This window comes from Lactuca virosa, chromosome 5 (assembly GCF_052849685.1).
Source record: "Lactuca virosa cultivar CGN04683 chromosome 5, Lactuca_virosa_CGN04683_v6, whole genome shotgun sequence".
NCBI lineage: Eukaryota > Viridiplantae > Streptophyta > Magnoliopsida > Asterales > Asteraceae > Lactuca > Lactuca virosa.
The window spans coordinates 377,808,697-377,830,643 of NC_136430.1; the positions used below are offsets into that span (position 1 = coordinate 377,808,697).

General features: G+C 34.5%; 2 protein-coding genes and 1 long non-coding RNA gene across 5 annotated transcripts; 2 read left to right on the plus strand and 1 right to left on the minus strand.

Annotated features, from left to right (window-relative positions):
* Positions 1-592: 592 nt before the first annotated feature.
* Positions 593-10,100, plus strand: LOC145117458 (Protein kinase superfamily protein). 3 transcript variants are annotated; one of them, XM_079053748.1, is made up of 21 exons: positions 593-1,456; positions 1,908-2,006; positions 2,087-2,134; positions 2,283-2,423; positions 2,614-2,733; positions 2,871-2,957; positions 3,307-3,381; positions 3,696-3,770; positions 4,017-4,103; positions 4,212-4,289; positions 4,629-4,853; positions 4,941-5,027; positions 5,285-5,386; positions 5,480-5,680; positions 5,788-5,868; positions 6,195-6,287; positions 6,382-6,753; positions 6,843-7,124; positions 8,017-8,400; positions 8,934-9,177; positions 9,263-10,100. In XM_079053748.1, the coding sequence occupies exons 1-21, from the start codon at positions 1,375-1,377 to the stop codon at positions 9,906-9,908; spliced, it is 3,609 nt and encodes a 1,202-aa protein (XP_078909874.1). In that variant the 5' UTR covers positions 593-1,374; the 3' UTR covers positions 9,909-10,100. The 3 variants fall into 3 exon arrangements, with proteins under 3 accessions (XP_078909874.1, XP_078909875.1, XP_078909873.1); XM_079053747.1 differs by having other exon boundaries at positions 594-1,456; positions 2,277-2,423; XM_079053749.1 differs by lacking the exon at positions 2,871-2,957 and having other exon boundaries at positions 2,277-2,423.
* Positions 10,101-18,473: 8,373 nt separating this feature from the next.
* Positions 18,474-21,913, plus strand: LOC145117462 (Transducin/WD40 repeat-like superfamily protein). The gene is made up of 9 exons (XM_079053754.1): positions 18,474-18,741; positions 19,188-19,334; positions 19,503-19,568; positions 19,652-19,741; positions 19,835-19,967; positions 20,152-20,270; positions 20,360-20,427; positions 20,525-20,573; positions 20,735-21,913. The coding sequence occupies exons 2-9, from the start codon at positions 19,323-19,325 to the stop codon at positions 21,749-21,751; spliced, it is 1,554 nt and encodes a 517-aa protein (XP_078909880.1). The 5' UTR covers positions 18,474-18,741; positions 19,188-19,322; the 3' UTR covers positions 21,752-21,913.
* Positions 19,726-20,164, minus strand: LOC145117463 (uncharacterized). The gene is made up of 2 exons (XR_013712676.1): positions 19,965-20,164; positions 19,726-19,868 (listed from the first exon to the last, which is right to left on the minus strand). It is a non-coding gene; the product is annotated as an uncharacterized LOC145117463 (long non-coding RNA).
* Positions 21,914-21,947: the final 34 nt, after the last annotated feature.

Consider the following 21,947-nt stretch of genomic DNA (forward strand, 5'->3'; position numbering starts at 1 on the left):
CCGATCCCGTACCGGTACCGTACCGGAACCGGTACCGAACCGTACCGAATTTGAAAATATGGGACGGTACTCGGTACTCCAAATACATGAAATTCGGGATTCGGTACCACCGGTACCGGTACTAGTACCAAAAACCGGTACCATTCCCGATACCGGTACCGATGATGGTAATTCGGTTCGGTACTCGGGATTGACTTTCGATAAAATTCGGTTTTCGGGAATTCGGGAACGGTACGGGTCGGTACCGGTTCCGTCCCACGCTCATCCCTAGATTTTAGAAACAATTTAGAAGTTTTCAAACTGCAATGACGTAGTAGAGTATTAGCATGTTGTGCATTATTTTATATAGGCCCATATTTTATGTATTACAATTTATACATATAGATTAACCCATCTGATTGTAAATTGTATTTAATCTCCAAAATAATGCAATGTACCAAATTAAAGATTTACCTAAAAATTAACACAATATCGTTATCGTGATTTGTTTGACATTCACACAAAAAGAAGGTGAGTTGTCAAATGCAAATAGGCACATGCCATCTCTCTTATTTTCCATCTTCTTGAATGGCCAACACCATCAACCGAAATCCAGGAACCAAATTGGTCAAAGCAACCCCCTTTTAATCCACCCATCAAACCCTTTTCTAAAATTTTCAACAGAAACCGACAATTTTAATTTTTAACTCTTTTTTCACAAAACATTTGGTGGGGTTTCCTCTATTTTCACAATTTCAAGAAAATCCCCCTGTAAAAAAGTCTCTAAAACATCCATTCCTCCGTCCTCAATCCCACCAAACCCCCCTTTTTTTATAATCTGTTTGGTACACTCTTGATTCTTGAAAAAGTTGTTAATTTTTGCAGAAGTTAATACAATAAAGAATTAATCTTGATTGTCTCGAGTGTTGTTGTTTTTAATCCTGGGTTAGTATAAAGATTGGTAATATACGAGAATATGTTCTTTTCATTTTAATAGTATATAATTAAATTTAGTTTTATTCTTGAAAACAAAAGATAACAGTTGTATGTAACTGTAATAGTAACATGATCCTGTCGACCTTTAAGAATCAGCTCTGCAAATTACAGAGCATAATTTTATGCTCTTATAATAAAAAAACCGAAACCCTTTTTGGAGTGTTTCAAGGAACTCCATCTCCTTCTCTTCATTGCTTGTCGCTCACTGTTTGTGGGTGTCCTTTGATCTAAACCCTTTTTCTCTCTCTTCTTTTATTGTTGCTTCAAGTTTTTACATGTTCAGTCTATTATTATAATAAGTAACAAGAGTTATTATTATTTTTATTATTTGGGTTTGATTCTTTTTGGATCAATTTGGGTTTGGTGTTTTGGGGATTACTAATTCTTCGTATTCATGGGATGGGTTCGATGGTGAAGTACTTCTTCTTGGTGTTTCAAGTTTGTGCCATTGCTAGTACTCTGCTTCTTGAAGGATCTTCAGGTAATTCCCTTATTACCCTTCTCAAGGTTTTGGATTCTGTATGGATAATATCCAAATCTAGCCATTTCTTGAGATCCCATTTGGGAAATTTATGAAATTTTGAAGTGGGTTTGGTTGTTTCTTCCTTTTTAATTATTGTTCTTGTGTTTGAGCTACATTCCTGATAAATCTCGATGGAGCAAGTTGTTCTTGTTTTGTGATTACTAATTGCGAAAATATGAATTACTGTCTAAAAATGTGAAAACATGAATGGTAATTCAATCAATTTGTAATCATGATTTGATGTAATTCGATGAATCTTTACAATTTAGCAAAAACAATGCTTATATTCGTCATTAGATTCGGAAGATTTATGATATTTCCAGAAAATTCATGAACTTTAGCACCTTTAAGAAAATTTGAAAAATAGATTTCATTCTTGTATTAAAATATTTATACTGTTTACTTTCAGGGCAAACAATATCACCATCGGCTAGTTTTTCTGGTGTTCCTCCCATTAATGAAGGCCAAATAATTAGCAATTCACCTGGTCCAACATCTCAACCAAATGGTAAAACTTTTATTTTATTAAAAACATTTTGTTGTGAAACATTTAAAAAAAAATCTAATTCAATTACCAATTCCTTTCAGATCCTCCCCATTTTGAATCTCCAAATCAACCACCACCAAATGCCGGAGGTATGCTCCTTTCCACTTTAATTTTCATGGTCAAAATTTGAAATTTACATGGATTTGTTTGCATACTTCAAATGATTTTGAACTTTAATTAAAACTCAAAAGAAGTCATATCAAAATTAATGTTCAAAATACATGACATTAGTTGCAGGGCCAATCACATCAATCACAGAAAGCTCACCACCAAGCCTCCCAGCTGTCCCGCCAACCGCTCCGGTATCCGTGCCACCAATTCCTCAACTGGAAAAGGGACCGGATTCTAAATCTCCTGTCAGTCCACCAACCATGTCAGGTAAACTGTATTGTCTGGATAAATGATGTTTAAAAAAGAAACACCAGTATATATATATATATATATATATATATATATATATATATATATATATATATATATATATATATAGTTTACCAGATTAAGTCATGTCCCCATTAAGTCAAAAGGAAACACTCATTGCATTGACTTTTAAGAATTTTCAATGCAGTACAAATAGCACCACCACCAAAAGACATGCTTCAAAATCCGCCACCCGTGGCTCAAGTGCCAACATCTATGCCACAAGTGCCACTATCCGTCCCCCAACCACCACCAATCATTTTGCCTGGTATGTATGTATGTATGTATGTATGTATGTATGTATGTATGTATGTATGTATGTATGTATGTATGAATATGATCATGAATTTTTTTGTCCAATCAAGAATTATATTCAAAAATTAATATTTTATATAAAATGTGTAGTGCCCGTTGCATCGCCTCCAAACAAGTTGCCAGTGGCATCACCACCAACAAATCCTACATTGCCCATACCACCACCTAACTTGCCACGTAATGGAATATCTATTTCTTTTTTTTTTTTAATTTTTATTTTTTTTTATTTTCTCTATTTGAAAATGTGCAAAATATATCTTGTTTCTAAACTATATATATATATATATATATATATATATATATTCCCCAAACTATATAAGAAAAGGTCTGTTTGACTTTTTAGTTCACACGGTGAAAACCGGTATAAGTCTTGTTTGGAAATGTTTCTTGAATTTTTATATATAAAAAGTGAAGGTTTTTCTTAAAACATCATTTGGGTGTGTGTTTAATGTTTATGATAAGGTTTCTTGAAAAAGGTGGTTGTTGTTTTGTTACCTGATATTTCCTGTGTTATTTGCTAATGCAGTTCCAGTTGAGTTACCACCAAGCACCTTACCGAGTTCACCGCCTGCATTGCCTCCATCTCCTCCTATCTTGCCAGGTTTATATTGAAAATTACCTTTTTGCCCTTAGTAATCATGGCTAAATTTTGGCTCATAAAGTACTTCAATTTTTGGTGTGAAATGTAATTAACTGTAATAAAATGGGAGTGTTAGGATGTGTTTCTTTTCTTTGAAGTTGTAATCATCATATAATTAATATTCAGAGTGTTTGGAATATTTTGATTATTTAAAGAAATTATAGATGAAATGACCAAATCTGACATTCTTTAAAATTTAAAATATGAAAGTTTTTTACATGTTATTTTATTTATCATAAATGTTTATAAATTTGTCATGTTATTTGGTAATGCAGTTCCTGTTGATTTACCCCCAAGCACATTACCAAGTTCACCTCCTACATTGCCTCTACCTCCTCCCAACTTACCAGGTGACTACTAAATTGAAAATTACCTCTTTGCCCTTAGTAGTAATCATTACAATAATGGATAAATTTTGTTAGCAATTTACTCTTGTACCCTTTCTTTCCTCAATGATGAATCTCACATTTGATTATAACATATATATATATATATATATATATATTTGTTTTACAAATCTACCAACCATGAATTTGTTGCAAATCCAAAAATAATATTTTGACATTTTTTCAATTTTATATGCAAATCATAATCAGCCCCTTCTGCATCACCTCCAAGCACATTGCCAATAAATTCACCTCCAAGTCCGCCTATATCCACCATACCTCCGCCAAATTCGCCAGGTGGGATAAAATCTTTTAATATTTTCATAAATAATATAAGCTTATAATTTTTAATTATTTGATTTCACGTTTTCTGACTAATATTTTCTCATAAAATTTACTAATCAGCCCCTATGACTTCACCCCCAAGCACATTGCCAAGATATTCACCTCCAACTCCGCCTATATCCGCCATATCTCCGCCAGGTAAGCAAAAATCGGTTTCTTTAATAGGTTAAATGCAAGAAATAGCAAAGTACTTTCATTAATTAGTTTATTATAGGATTGTATTTTGAAAAATCTACTTAGCTATAGCAATGTCATGTAATTACTATGCAATTTTCAATGCTATAATATGATTGGTTTTTCAAAATACAGTGCTTTGATAAGAAAAAAAAATTGAAAGCACAATGTTGTAATGAAATTAAATGAAAGTAGGATGCTATAATACACAAATTAATCAAAGTATGTTGCTATTTCTTGTATTTTGTTCGTTTGTGGCATAACTCTAACTACAAATTTATGTCATAAAATTTACAATCTTAGTGCCTATTGCATCATCACCACCACCATCTCCTGTTGCATCACCACCACCATCATCTTCTGTTCCATCACCACCACCACCATCTTCTGTTGCATCACCACCACCATCATCTTCTGTTGCATCACCACCACCACCATCTCCTGTTGCATCATCACCACCATCATCTTCTGTTGCATCACCACCACCACCATCTCTTGTTGCATCACCACCACTATCTAATTTACCAGGTGAATTATAAATTCATATTTATGCAGCATATCTATTTCCATTCATCTGATTATTTATTTATTTATTTATTTCATTTTCTGATGCAGGGCCTGTTGCATTGCCTCCAAGAAACTCGCCAGGAAATTTGCAGCCAATCCACCATAACTCATCCATTCCTCCTCCAAATTTACCAGGTGTCTTTTTTTTTTTTTTTTTTACTTCATCTATCCCAAAAGATATATTGGTTGTATAAAAATAAAGGGCTAAAAGCAAGAAATAGCAATGTACTTTCAAATATGTGTTTATTATAGCATCCTACTTTCATTTCTTTCCATTGAACATTCTACTTTCATTTTTTTTTTTGCTCAAAGTACAATGTTGTAATAGGAAGAAATGAAAGTAGGGATGCTATATAAACATATAATTAATAAATTAATTATTAATTTTGCAGTTTCTCCCATATCAACTCCTATTCCAAGAGACAGTTTTCCAGTTTCTTCACCACCAAATCGAACAACCAACATCACTCCACCTCCACGTTCTCCAGTTAAAGGTTTTTTTTTATTTTAATTCCTTTTATATTTTTATATTATATGGAGTATAACCAAAAATTAATATTTTAATAATTGTTCTTTCTTTTATGTAGCTCCAGTTGTGCATCATGCTCCTCCTCCACATTCAGGTTACAAGTCTCCACCTTCAGAATCTCATCCACCACCATCTTTGCCACCATTGTATCCACCACCACCTGGACCAGCAAGTAGGCCAATGCACCACCGCCCACCACCACCGCCACCAGGTCCTGCGAGTAAGCCAAGCCACCATACCCCTCCACCACCAAGTCTAGGTATGCATTATCTATGCATGCACACTATCATTGTATATATATTTTTTTAATCTTTTCTACTTTTACATTGCAAAAAGTTACAATTTTTTTTTTCAAATGATTTGCAGATTCGGCTGTGCCTCCAATTGAAAACTCTATTTCACCTTCGATCTCTCCATCTACAACACCTCCACATGTACAATCTACAAGTAAGAAACTCCTCAAATGTTATCTGAATAAATAATGTATAATTTTCTTTTGAGAAAATGATAACACTCTTAGGGAAACGGAAAGAAAAACTAAATGAAGGAAAATTTGTAAACAGATAGTGCTTAATGGGGGATAGTCTTCATTCTTTGACTTTCTCTATTAAGTCTTTCTTTCTGTATCAAGTCAAATTTGTAAACAGATAGGGGTTAATGTTGTATCAACAAAAATTGTTTCTTTTTTAGACCGAATGAACAGTCTGAGTTTGATAAAAATGACCATTTTACCCTTCAAAAGCTTATCTTTTTATGATCTTTATATTTGCAAGTGCCGATTCTCTCTCCTAAAGTTTCCCCTTCTCGTTCTCCACCAATGATTCCAAAGCCATTTCAAGCATTACCACCTCCACCTCCCAATGAAGGTATACATATATAAAAACTTTTCTTATTGAGTTATTTCTCTCATCAAGAATCCATTCAAGATTTCTTGATTTTACTCTTTTATCTAATTTGTAGATTGCTCATCAATAATATGTGTGGATCCATTGACAAACACCCCTCCTGGAACACCATGCAAATGTGTATTACCAATGCAAGTGGAGCTCCGCCTTAGCATCTCATTATACACCTTCTTCCCATTGGTATCTGAGCTGGCATTTGAAATGGCTTCTGGACTCTTTCTAAAATCAAGTCAAGTTCGAATCATGGGAGCAAATGAAGACAATCAAGATCAAGAAAAAACAATTGCTATAATCAACTTAGTACCCCTTGGTGAAATTTTTGAAAACTATACAGCATATGTTGTGGCTCAAAGATTATGGATGAAACAAGTCCCGATTAAGTCCTCACTTTTTGGCGATTATGAAGTTCTTTTCGTGAAATATCCAGGTATATGAAGTGATGATAATGAGTTTGTTTGACCTGAAAAGTCAAAGTGCTTATCTTGGAGAACTTGTTTTTTTTTTTTTTTTTTTCAGGGCTTCCTCCATCACCACCTTTGCCATCTTCAAGCTATAATGGTGAACCATATGGTCATGGAAACAATGGAAGGGATGTGAAACCATTGGGTGTTGATGTGAGTAAACAGAGGCATAGCAATAAGCTGAATAGTGGTTTGATTGCTATAATAGCTTTCTCAGTGGTTGTAGCTGTGGTTCTAGTTGGTGTTGTGGTTTGGGTTTTGTTGTTTAAAGATAGGACCAGGGCTCAATCAGGGTCAAACCCACCGGCTACTTTGCCTTCTGTCACAAAATCATCAGGTAACTCAAAATTGAAATAAAAGTTTTAGTGATTATAATTGTCATTGAACTATTGAAGAAGGTCTTTTTAGGCTAAAAAGATGAAAGTACACCAAACTATGTATTTGGGTTCATCTACACCAAATCTGGGTGAAATTATACTGAAAAATGGTAAAATGACTATTATACCCTTGAAACTTCGAAGTACACCAAACGATGTAACTGGGTTCATTTACACCAAATCTGGAAGAAATTACACTGGAAAGTGGTAAAATGGTCATTTTTATACCCTTCAATTCAGTTTTGAAGTTAAGTCACTAAACAAAAACTAGCCCGTAGTTTGGGGGTTTGTTTGCCAAACTTAGAAACCTCAGAAAAAATAAGTTGTTGAAAGTTATATTTTTTCTGTATTGGGCTAAACAGATGTGTAATTAGGGCTATTTTTGTCATTTTTGGGAGGATGTGGTGTTGATGAACCCGATTGTATAGTTGGGTGTCCTCATTCGAAGTTTTTTATAGTTTGAATGACCTAAACGGAACTTTAATAATAGTTAGGTGTTTTTCCTAAACTTTATTACAATATCAGTAAATAAAGTTCATATTGGGTTTCAATTTTTTGACCCTAAAAGTAAACATATAAGGTTGACTATACATACATACATACATATACATACATGTGTGAGCTTTATTGACGAGTTTTATCTTAAGATAAATGATTTTTAAAAATATTTGAAAACACGACAACATGCACGAGGGCAAATTTGTGAAAAACTTCCAACTTGATGGGGGAGACTTTCTCTATCAAGTCGTTCTTTTTGTATAAAGTAAAAGAGAAACACTTATATATAGCTTATCAGATTAAGTCGAAAAGAAACAACACCTCATTTTCATATATCTAAAACTTGTATTGCAGGGGTGGGTGCATCGATCGGAAGTGGGCCCGAGTCAAATTCACTATCATTCCGTTCTAGTATAGCATACACGGGGTCCGCTAAGACATTTACTTCAAGTGAAATGGAGAAAGCAACCGATAACTTCAATGAATTGGGAGTTCTTGGTGAAGGTGGATTTGGGCGTGTGTATAGTGGTGTTCTTGAAGATGGAACAAAAGTTGCAGTTAAAGTACTTAAGAGAGATGATCAACAAGGGGGGCGTGAATTTTTGGCTGAAGTGGAGATGCTTAGCCGCTTGCATCATAGAAACTTAGTCCGGTTGATCGGTATTTGTACTGAGGAAAAAACCCGGTGTTTGGTTTATGAGCTCATCCCAAATGGAAGCGTTGAATCTCATCTTCATGGTATAGCTATGATATATTTTTAAGACTAGCAGTGTGAGGAGGGTATTTATGTCTTTTAAATGGATGAGAAAAGAGCGAGTCAATGCGGTGTCTTTTTGGGTGGGACAAAAAATTGCAGTTTTTGTCTCGTTGACTTTGGTTCCGGTACATTGCATGACAAACGTAGTATAATGTGTTTTGTCATGTCCTTTCTTTCACCTTTTTGAATGGGACAAAAAATTTGTAGTTTTTGTCCCATTGACATCCTAAAGCAATACAACGTGTTCTGTCATGTCTTCCATCTTTTTAGACAACAATATAACATGTTGTGTCATGTCATGTCATGTCTTCCACCTTTTTGGATAAGACAAAAAATTACAAATTTTGTCCCAGTGACATCAGTCTCGGTATATAACCTGTCATCTGCTACATAACACGGACGTCAAACGTCATCTAAGCCAAAAAAATATTTTAGTCGACTTTGGAAACTCAAAATGGTTGACTTTTTGTGCTCGACTTTTGTTTATGAAGATGGTAAACTTTGGTTGTTTCAGGAATTGACAAGGAAACCTCACCCTTAGATTGGCGGGCCAGGTTAAAGATAGCCCTAGGTGCAGCCCGTGGGCTAGCTTACTTGCACGAAGACTCAAGCCCAAGAGTCATACACCGCGACTTCAAATCTAGCAACATTCTCTTAGAAGACGACTTCACTCCAAAAGTTTCCGATTTCGGGTTGGCCCGAACTGCTTTAGATGAAGACAACCGATACATCTCCACCCGTGTCATGGGCACATTCGGGTACATTACATCCTTCGATTTCTTTCCCTCCAAAAAAAAAACACTTTACACTCCAAATCATACAATTTTCTTGATTTTTTTGTAGATACGTGGCCCCCGAGTACGCGATGACGGGCCATCTTCTTGTAAAGAGTGATGTTTATAGCTACGGTGTGGTACTTCTCGAGCTACTAACCGGAAGGAAGCCCGTTGACATGTCAATGCCATCGGGCCAAGAAAACCTAGTTGCGTGGGCCCGACCCTTACTCCCGAGCCCAGAAGGGTTAAACTTGTTGATCGACCCGTCATTGAGCCCGGAAGTCCCGTTTGATAGTATAGCCAAAGTGGCTGCAATCGCTTCAATGTGTGTGCAACCCGAGGTGTCTCATCGGCCTTTTATGGGTGAGGTGGTTCAAGCTTTGAAATTGGTATGTAATGAGTGTGAAGAGACACAAGATTTGGGGTCAAGAAGTTGTAGCCAAGAGGATTTAGCATCCATGGAGTTTGACCAGCGGGCCGGGCCTGAATCAGGCCCGACCCGGTCCAATTATACGGGCTATGAGAGCCCGTTAGATGTGGAGAGTGGGTTTTCAGGGCTCGGGCTTGATGTAGATTCGTATAGGATAAGCTCGAGTTCGGGCCCATTGAGGCCCAGGAGACGATTGCAATTATGGGAAAGAATGAAGAGGTTTTCGAGTGGGAGTATGAGCGATTATGGTGAAGTTTTGAGGTTATTGTCACGGTCACGTTGACTTTTTTTTTTTGGGTTTGTTTGACTTTTTTTTCAGGGTTGTTTTGGCGGGCAAATTGCTGTATGTGAAATGTATAGATAAAATGTTACATTGTACTGGGAATTTTTTTCTTTGGTATATTTGTAAATATACACATAATAGCAGCAAATGAGAGGTTGGGCCGGTTTTTATAAAGTAGTAGTTTTTGTGCAACTTTTTCTTTGAAAGTTTGTGCGTCATCATAATTTTTCAAGACTTGAAGGCAGGGGCGAATCCTTTAAGGGGCCAGGGGAGGTCATGGCCCCCCCGTTTTTTTGCCCAATAACTTCCTAAAAATCTTGACGAGTTTGGTTCTTGACGATGTGTTTGAAATGAGCTGTGGATTATGCTATCCAAAAAAGAATGTATCGACACAATTTCAAAATTGAGAAAAAAAGGTAAGTTACTAAGGGTCTAAAACATTTGATATCAAAATTTAATTGATCTTTGAGAAATCGGGAGTCTATAAAAATATCAAAAAAATAAATAAATAAACTCTTCTATATTCTAATAGATAAAAGCGGAGTAATCAACCTCAATTAAGACTTTTATAAACCCATAAAAAGTAGATCAAAGAAACCTAAAGAGTAAAATCTAAAAAACCCTAACCGCGTCTCTCTTATCTTTGGTCGCCGCTTTAAAATTGACGCCGGACAATGCCGGAAATTCTAGCTCTTCGTCGCCTCTATGTCTGACCGAAAACGTCTGTTGCCCATCTCGTTTCCAAGGTCTCCTTGTATGTAGATTTCTATCGTTTATCTTTTAACAACTTCAATCTCTAATTTATGAATTCTCGTCTTTTACTTTTATAACTTTTGAAACTGTGAACACAAAAAGTCTTTGCTCGTTGTAAATGAGAGAAGCCTGTAGCCTTTAAGTTTTTGTCAGCTTTTGCTTTTTGCCTATTCAATGTATTGTCAAATAAATGCTTTTCGTGATATAATATAATATTTTATGATTAAATCACCATTTTATTCATATTTTAGAACTGTATATTTTCTTATTAATAAAAATAATCTAAAGCAAGAGAATTTATATGTTCTTTAGTTGATAAACAGACTAATATCATTGACATCGACAATTTAACTAAATAATAAATACATATGTTTGGATTTTTTTTAGACATTCGGTTTCGGCCCCCCTACTTTTACTTGCCGTGTTCCGCCCCTGCTTGAAGGGCCAACCTCTAAGTCGAAATTAGAAAGTAGTCGAAATTAGAAAATAGTCGAAATGAAAGAAAATAATTGAAATTAGAAAATAATTGAAATGTAAACTTAGTGTGTGTAGTTGTATATTTAACATCAGGAAAATTGAAAGCACTACTAAGTCGAAATTAGAAAATAATTGAAATGAAAGAAAAATAAGAAGCACGGGCAGAAAGGTCATAACTTGAAATCTTAATAAAGGATAGATTTTGAATGTAACTAGACACAAACAGCAGGACCTGTTTTGAAACTAAAATATTTGATATTGTAGTGGTATTATTTATTCTAGTTTCATTATCAGAAGCAAAAGGAAATTTTCCCGTGATCAATAAAAAATGAAAAATGGCTTTAATAGAGGTAATATATTTTTTTTTTTTGTATAATTTTGTTATTCGATTTTTTTTGTTCATATTTAACCATTTAATTTGTTTTTTATAAACATTCGGTCAAGGTTAATCCGGAAAAAATGATTTAATATGGTAATATAGTTTTCATTTTGCACACATTTAATCATTAATATTTGTATACGCATTCAACCTTTATAACTGGTTTCTTCAACTTTTTTACACATTCAATCTTTATGATGTTTCTTTATGTTTTTTGTGAACTAGGGATGTTATTCGGGTCGGAACGAACCGAACCGACCCGAACCCGAATAACCTGAAAACTAAACTGAATAAAGGTAATTGCATGAACCAAACACCAGACCAAATAACCAATACGGGTTCGGTTCGGTTCGGTTCGGGTATTAATCGGTTCAGTTCGGTTATTACCCGAATAACATGTACAAGATAATTAAAGACCTAATATAACCGAAAAGAATCTATAACCCAAATAACATTTATAATATGATTATAAACATTGTATTTTTTTATGACTTTTGTAGTTTATGATTCCATAACAAATCTTTTAAAGAAACAAATTTGTTAATTAAAAATAATACAAAGTATATATAACTGTTTCAAATGTGCAAAAAACGGTTAGAATTTGTGTAGTACGATTGAGTGGAAAGTCGACTTCGGTAATACGATGCAACAGGGTTTTTTTTTGTTTGAATGTATGGCTCGATTATCGAAGGAAGGACAAAGAAAAACACGACCGGATCAATTAAGTGTAGGTCATTTGATGCAGCAAGAAAAATACGATTAAAAAAATGATTTTTCAATTCTGAGTCAGGTATTTAGAACCGAATAAGCCCTTATTCGGGTAACCCGGACCGAATAACCCGAGAACCAAATAAGCCTAATATAGATACCCGAGAATCGAATCGAATTGCTTATTCGGGCCTAATTTGGTTCGGTTATGTTCGGGTTTCGGTTATGTCGGGTTTTCGAGCCAAATTCTCATCCCTATTGTGAACCATGTATAAATTAGGAAAGATTCTAAATTTTTTGCCAGAGTATCTTTTGTCTCAGAATTGCAAATTCGAGTTGGGAGGAAGCAATTGCAAAGAATCTCGTTGTTTGTTACGAAGATAGATGAAACCGAAGCTGAAGATATCTTATGTTTGGAGAAAACTATGACACCAACATTATTTGACCGATTCATGAATTAGGTTGTTGATATGAGTGATGGATGAACCACGTATAAGACACCTCATTAATGATTGTTACACGTAGGATATCATGAATAAACCTAAAGAAACCAGTCACAAGGATTGAATGTGTACAAAAACATTAATGATTAAATATGTACAATCTGGAAATTATATTATCATATTAGGTCAGCCAGTTGGGCTGAATGTGTACAAAAAAACAAGTTATCTGATCAAATATAGATAAAAAAAACTTCAACGACTAAATGTGAACAAAATAAATACCAGATTACCCTCTTAAGTATTAAGTCATTTTCCCATTAAAAAACATAAACTAATTTTGAGATATATCGATTCTTAGTGAAAAAAGCGTACGTTAGAAGAGTCCAACTAGAACCGAATTCATTTGGTGAGGTGATAGAAAGTTATAATATTTCATATCAATGTAAATTTTAATATTTCAAAGTTAATATAAGGATATAACATGTGTTTATGAATATTTTAGTTGCATAAAATTATATTCCGCAAGACATTAATCCACTTCTTCCGATAAATTCCAACCAACATTGGGCGATTTGGAACTCTTTTGAGTTATTTTAGAGTAGATGGTTGGTTGGTTTTTTGTAGTTGACTATTTTAGACCATCTTTTTTTTTGGATTGGATTGTGTCCTTGTAACTATTTGTAATATGTTTAACTGATTTTAATAAATAAATATTGTAATATGGTGGATATCCATCCGTGTCATCCCTGCCTTTCGAAGCCATATTATCTCCACTATCACTTTTTTTTCCTCTCTTTTCTCGTTATTTCACTCATTTCTCTAAACACATGTAAATGATCATCCCTTACACCCCTCATATTTGGGTACAACTAACGATTTATAAGATACATTGTAAAAGAAGAAGAAAAAGGATAGGATGCTCAGGGAGATCTTCTCTTAAATGGCTTTTTCCCTAAGTAACGGGACATTCGGGGGCAGAAAAGGGGAGAAGAAGGGAAATGAGAGGAGAGAGATAACAGGGTTGACTCCACCACAAGGGTTGAATTTATTGGTGCCTCCAACATACCCATTGGTACCCGATGTCCAGTGGCGGATGCAATGTACAAGTAGTGGGGTGCTTGGACCCCACTTAAAGTTGGGTCCCAATATATATATATATATATATATATATATATATATATATATATATATATATATATTACTATATTATTATACAAACCTTACTATTTCTAAAAATAGATTTAAGACGTCCAAGTGTTTAAGCTTAAGGTACAACCAGACTTTAATAAAATAAAATCAAAATTTAAAATGTCCAAATTTATAAGCTAAAAGTATAATCAAACAATTTAGCAATAAATGTATCTCATTTCACTTTTCCCGTGTCTCCTTATCTTTCCTAATATATTCCCAAATTTTAGCTATCTTTCCTAATATATTCCCAAATTTTAGCTAAGACTTATTCAAATTACCGGTATTTTTGGCCAATTCAAAATGAAAGAACCATTCAAATAGGAAAGAAACCATATACATACGGAGGAATGAGAGGATTTGGTGTTGCACACTTCTAGATAATGCCCCGCTTCATCTCACTGTAAACCCTAACCACCACCATTTTCCATTTTCCATGGACTCCAATACTCCACCACCGTCTCTCCACATTCTCTCTAAAATCCTAGAACTGTCTCTCCACATTCTCTCTAAAAACCCAAACGGCCAAACCTCTCAACGCCGCCCCTTCGGAACCAGCAACAACAACCACAAACCACGAGCTCATATCTTCTATTGCTCCAACGTCACTACCACCAATCTTCTATCAACGCCACTGCCCCTCATCTCCTTCGTTTTTCTCTCTCTCGAACCAAACCCAAAACGAAGCCACCAACACCTCTCTATCTCTCTATAGAAACCATTGCCATTACTTTTCGTCTCTCTTTGTATATGCATCACCATGAAACCATTGCTGCTAAAAACCCAAGGTCTAGAAACATTCCACAACTATTTTCTCCCTGTATTCGTCACCATGAAACCATTGCTGCTAAAAACCCAACATCAAAAACCCAAGGTCTATAAACATTCCACAACTATTTTCTCCCTATCTTCGTCACATATCTCGCCCTCTTCATTTTTTGTGTAGGAATAAGAATGGTCGGGATCTCAAGAAGGATAGGGCTCTAAAAAGAGCAAAATTTGCTTCAAAAAGGTGAAATCGACCAAATTTAGTTTAACTTGAAGCACTATCTTTCCCAATGCTGCAATTTTTGTTGTTATAGGGTCTCTCTTTTAACCTTTATTGGCTTATCTTCTTTGTAAAACCCTTTGTCTGGGAGTCATATCTCCCCTGCAGAAAGCAACATCAAAAATAAGAATTTTAATTCGAAATATTTTAAATTTAGGTTTCTCTTTGAGAAAGTTCTTCATTTCCGTTTCTTCTCCTGGTTGTTTCAATACACGATTGTTTAAAAGGTAATTATTTTACCTTTCTTTCTTGACTTATGATAGGGGTGTTCCTACTTTTCACAGAATTTGAATTTGCTAAAAGCATGATGGATTTGAACATGGTAGATATTGGTTCGATGGTTCGTCTTTTTGCAAGGTAAAAATCCATATCCAATTCTATTAACAGAAATCTTGGTTTTGAAGTTATTTTTGTAAAAAGGGCATCTAGAAGATTCCGATACCCCAACAATTTACTTGACAAAAACAAGTTCTGTTGAAAAGTTTTATAAAAAAGGTCAGTAGAGTTTATAGTTATTTATTTATTTATTTATTTATATGGAACTACAAGAATTAATATTATAAAAAATGGAAAGTAATTTATGTTATTGAATATTATTATTTTACTATTTTAATGATTTGATATTGTTGTTATTAGGGCTTGAAACATGCATAAACGACTTATTCTTCATGACTAAAGGGTATGAAGGGCATAATTGGTATAATTTGTATAAATGGTATAAAGTGTAAAAATATTTTATTGCAGTTCATGTACCTTTGTTGTATCCACTATTGGTTTTTCTTTATTTAGGGTTAGCAAGAAATAGGAATGTTCTTTGTTTCTTATAACAGGTGGAGGCTGCATATGCAAAGCTTATCACATAGGAGAGTAGACAAAGTTGTAATAACTTTCATTTTTAGTTGGTGGTTCACGATTTATAGTATGCAGCAGGGTATATGGCCATGTTAGAAGGATAGTCTTGTCTCTTTCTCTTTTGTAATCAACATTCATTTTCAGCTGGTAGTTCAATATTCAAAGTGGGTTTTTTGTTAGTTGGTAAAAGGACTATATGCATTATTATAAAAGAAACTTTCATGTATGTATTCCCCTGACTTGTTTTGATTTATTAGATATTGCAACACCACAAAAAAATATTTCGTCCATAGAAAATATGAATAATTTAATAACAATTTCATTGTAAAAAATTAGTTTACTGATGTATGTTATTATCCTTTACAAAAACAACAGTAAAGGGCTCATAAAGAGGTTGTGAACTGATAGCTGGAAATATTTTTGCAAAACTAGGAACAATGTCTTCTATTGTCACTGCTGCAAATTCAACTACCTTTGAATCCTCCAAAGAAATTAAAGTTTTCATGCAGATTGTAAGATGAAATGGTTTGGGATCTATGTTTAACAAAGCACCCGATGGCCCAGTGGATGATTTGACAATCATGAAGGTACTAAACACCAAAAAGAAATTACAGCTGCCATCCAATCTCCACCATACCAAAAAACAACTTCAACTGGCTTAACCAACCTTTACATCTTAAACTAAACAAACCAATTTCAAAATGTCATAATCTACCAATTTCAACAAATAGTTTCATACTTTCAATCTTAAACTAAACAAACCAATAAGAGAATATTTCACAACAGAAAAAGCAAAGAGTTTGTCACATAGGAGGCTGCATGGGCAATCTGGGAATATATCATATTCTATTCCCTTCTATCACATTACAGTTAAGTTATGCCTGAGATCATATCAGTTAAGCTCACCAAGGGCAATTTGGTCATAGTTACAGCTAAAGAGGAATGATTGATCGACTACTAGGATATCATGGTGGTCATAATTACAACTGTGAAAATCTATTTTTCATTAAGGGTTGGAATATTAAAAAATTGACCGGAGAGATGGTAAATATGGTGGTAAGTTAACAAAAAATAGTTGATACAAGGATATCATATATTTTATGCATTCTTCATTTAATTATGAATTAGAAGAAAATAAAATAAGTGTTGAAAGAGAAGGAAAAAACAATTAGCGGTTCTTTTTATTCTTAAAAGATGAATCTAATATTTTTAATACACTTCAAATATTTTATACTCAATACGAAAAAATCGTAGTGTGTATTTTATTAAGTTATATGTACTTAGTCTAAATTCTGTTAATTTTTTTGGACGATGAGACTTTTAATATCAAAACAAATATAATTTTTTACTTATTTTAAAACTTTAAACATAAAGCGTGAGTTCCATTTTGGAACAAAAAGTTGCATTAATTGTTTTAATTATGGATTTACAATAAATTTTAATATTTGTTATATTCTTCTCAAATTTGATATTAAAATATTGTGGATTTTTTTAGAAAATATCATTAAAATTCAATTATGTTTTATTTTACTAGGGTGACTAATTGGACAATCATGTTTATTTTAACTAACACAAAAGCGAACCAATTATAAAATGACAAATACAACATAACAAGACAAAGATAACATAACGTAACAATTAGTTTATTTAATTAATATTTAATCAAACGACAAACACAAAAAAACACGACAAATAAATGTTAAATCGTGTCAATTTCGTATCGAATTTCGAATACCAACATGACATTACACAGCCCCGTGTTTTTTACACTTGACCCAAACACGATACGGAAACGAATTCGAATTTCAGTTTCGTCCCAATTTTATTTCGGAGCGTGTATTTTTTTCGTTTCATGTCATCAGTTTTCACCCCAAAAGTTTACTATAAATAGATCCACATACTATCAAATAGTTTAGCTAAAAAGGTGATACTTTTAATTAGATGAATCTATACAAATTTAAAAACTATAAGTATCCCGACAATATATATCTAATGTGAATTTATTATAGAATACGTCAATATATTTTATACGATAAATGATTACAGTTCATTCTAAACATACCCCCCAACCCTAAAAATATTGGATTAGCAATGTTAAGTCATTATTAAAATTTTCTTTTAACCATATTAAAATATAATTTATTATTACTGTTATTATTATTATTTTTTTACTATGGGTGTTGAAATTATTCGGCATTCGCTGAAAGGACTCTAATCGTCATCCCAAACCGGCCGATAACAATATGTATTTTTCTTATGTTTCTTATAATATAACATGTTTCTAAATGAAACTAATTACCTAAAAAACTATTCAACGCCGCCGCTTTGTGCGGGTAACTACTAATATATATATATATATATATATATATATATATATATATATATATATATATATATATATATATATATATATATATATATATATATATATATATATATATATTTCTTTTAATTAGATGGTCCCAAAAAAAATCTCGTGGCACCCACTTAAAACTTTGTATTTGAAAATTACATAAAGTTAGGCTTCGGCCCAAGACATCAAATAGAAATAGAAGGGGGCATATTTAATATTTTTTATCCAAATATTAATAGTGTATACATGTTATTTTGGCCCAAAATTTAAGCCCAGTTCTCCTGTCTTAGAAGAATAGCGTCCGGAAAGAATGAAAGGCATGAACCCAAATTGAAAGCTTGATAACTGCAATCGTCAATACCAATCCCTGCCCTTTGAAAATCGTACAGAGGAGTCGACACTCGACGGACGAGGAAATAGGAGTAGAAACACTCTAAATTGACTGATTTTTTAGTTCGATTTCTCTCTAAACCTGCTGCTAATCGACTTTTTTCAACCTCTCCTCTGATTTCTGTTTTTGAGTTCGATTTCAATCACCTCTCATTGTTAAACTGATAACACTGAGTTCGATTTTTTTTTTTCAATCTGAAGCAAGAGACAAGTAACGAAAGCATCATCATCAACTGATTTTGGTAAGCTCTCTTCTCTTCAACTGATTTCGATTTTTCTTTATAATTTCTTTCTTAATCTGTTGCCATCAATCATCATTTATGGACCGGTTTGTTTTAGCTTTTTAGGAGTTGGAATGTTCATATTTTATGGTTTTCAACCTGAAGTAGAGACAGATTGACTTATAGTTAGTTAAAGGTTCTTAATTTTAATAGGCATATTATATTAGCTTTCAACGTTTCATTAATTATTATTTTTTATGTATTTTTTATATTATTTATAAAATGGACCCCAGTTCACATAATTTCTGCCGATGTCCACATAGTATATCTCACTCCCCTTGGAGAAGTCGTAAAAAAAATGGGTATAAGTCCGAAAAAAAAATCTCAAGGGGCTTTTAGTGCATAAACCCAGAAAGAAGCAATTTAACAAAATATTGAATTAAAACCCTCCCTCTTAACTTGTTTAGGTCATCTCTCTTCACTGCGCCACCATCACCTGCTCACCGGAATCCCTCCTCCGACCCCTTCTCCGGCCACCACATCCGCAGGCACCGGACGCTGACTCCACCAACGCTCACGACCTGGTCAAATTTCATAAGAAAATGGAGATACAGGTACGTATCTCTCGCAAACATCCCAATGTTTATCGTGTTTTATTCCTGTGTGTGTGTATGTTTGTGTTAGTTGTAATTTTGTTCTCGTAAATTATCTGGTGGATTATTGTTACAAATGCTTCTATCAATATCGACAACTTAGCATGCGGATACTTATTTTGGTTTCAGGATTTTTCGGATGACATCGCTGTCAAAGTTAAAAAATACCAGAGAGGTGAAAGTGCCGACTTAGAGGTACAACTCGCATCACTGATTGATACCACAGCACATTCGGCTTTGTTAACATTTCAATCTGAATTATTCCTCATTTTTTGCAGGGCTTGAAAGACAAAAAGTTGAAAGGCCAGCTTGCTAATAGAGAAGAACTATATAAAAAGTCTGCTAATGCTGCTGCTAAAGCTGAGAAGGTGGAGTTTCATTGCTGTTTTACACTTTTGGTTTTCTTCAATGCGTAATTTGTTTATGTGTTTACATGTATTGATGTCGGTTGGTTTGTTCAGTGGCTTATGCAAACTGAGAGTGGCCTTCTGGAACCTGAAGGTATTGAAAAGACATGGAGGTTCAGTCAGCAGTCTATTGCTCAGGAAGTGGATGTTGCTAGTAGAAAGAATCAATTTGATATCATCTTACCAGGTTCCCACCTGCATTCGTCTTGTTATGAATCTAATGCTCAAGTGCTTAATAACCTTCCGCACATAATTTATAAGTGTTGAAGACATTTCACTTTTCTAGAAAGCTGAAATGATCTATCTTTCTTATGTAACTAGTGGGCTCATTTTTCTCCTGTAAATGTTACAAACTGAATGTGGTTGAACAGATCTTGGTCCTTACACCATTGATTACACCTCAAGTGGGAGATATATGTTGACAGCAGGACGCAAAGGCCACCTGGCGATTATGGACATGCATACTTTGAAACCTGTTAAGGACTTTCAGGTAATTAGATTTAGAAGTTGCATACTTTGAAACCTTAATATTTTACTTGAAAACAATTAGTTAAAAATATAAGTTGTTGATTGTTTCAGGTTAGAGAAACTGTGCGCGATGTGGTGTTTTTGCACAATGAATTGTTCTTTGCTGCAGCACAAAAGAAGTAAAGATTCTTTTCCTTGTAGTAAATTAAGTTATGAATTGGAAAATCATCCTTATTTATATATCAATTATATGATTATTTTTCTAATTATATACAGATACACATATATTTACAACCGTGCTGGCACAGAACTTCATTGCCTGAAGGTCAGTCCCACCATTCATAAATTTTAAAATTTTCATAATGCAAGAAATAGCAACATACTTTCATTGATTTTTTTTATTATTATTGCACATTCCATTTTCACTCCTATAATTAGATAGATTTTTCAAATTATATGTATTATTTTTAATTTTTTGTTCTTCAGGAACATGGAGCAGTGTTGAAGCTTCAATTTCTCAAAAACCATTTCCTTCTATCATCCATAAACAAATCCAGCCACCTCCGCTTTCAAGACATTACCACCGGTCAAATGGTGGGAAATTACCGAACTGCCCTTGGCCGGTCAGACGTTTTACAACTAAACCCTTACAACAGTGTCATAACCTCCGGCCACTCGGGCGGCACAGTCTGCATGTGGAAGCCCACCACCTCCACCCCGCTAATCAAAATCCTCTGCCACCATGGCCCGGTCACCGCCATCTCCTTCCACCCAAACGGCCACCTCATGGCCACTGCTGGAATGGACAAGAAAATCAAAATCTGGGATTTAAGAACCTACAAAACCCTACAAACTCTTCCCGGAAATGCCAAAACCCTAAGTTTCAGCCAAAAAGGCCTCCTTGCAGCCTCCACAGGCTCATTCACACAGATTTTACAATCTTCAGATTCTTCAAATTACAATCGATACATGATTCATACAATGGCAAAAGGTTACCAAATCAATAGAATCCAATTCCGACCTTACGAAGACGTGCTCGGAATCGGACATTCCATGGGGTTTTCGTCGATTCTGGTTCCAGGGTCTGGGGAACCGAACTTTGATTCGTGGGTGGCGAATCCGTTTGAGACGGTGAAGGAGAGGCGGGAGAAGGAGGTGAGGGTGTTGCTTGATAAACTGCCGCCGGAATCGGTGATGCTGGACCCCACAAAGGTTGGGAATATGAGGGAGGTGAAGAGGAAGGAGAAGAAGACGAAGGCGGAAGTGGAGGAGGAGAAGGCGGCGGCGGTGGCTGCCGCCAAGAGTGTGGCGGTGAAGAAGAAGACGAAGGGGAGGAGTAAGCCGAGTAAAGTGGCGAGGAAGAAACAGGAGGGGATTGAGAATGCAAAGAGGGGGTTTGTTGAGGAGAATGAAGGAAGGGATAAGAAGAAGCAAAAGAGGATTACTGAGGTGAATGAATTGCCGATTGCTTTGCAGCCTTTTGTTAGCAAAAAAGGAAAGTAAGATCTGGAGTTTTGGTTGGGTTTTTTGAGAAATTTTGTTAATTTTGTATTAGAAAACATAGAATCCAGAGCTTGAGAATGAATCTATTTATCAATCAGACGCTAAAATTTTGAAATGAATAGTCACAGGAATTGGAATCTAATTTAAGGAATTGCAATGCAACTGATGTAGAAAGACCAGATTTTTTTTTTTTTTT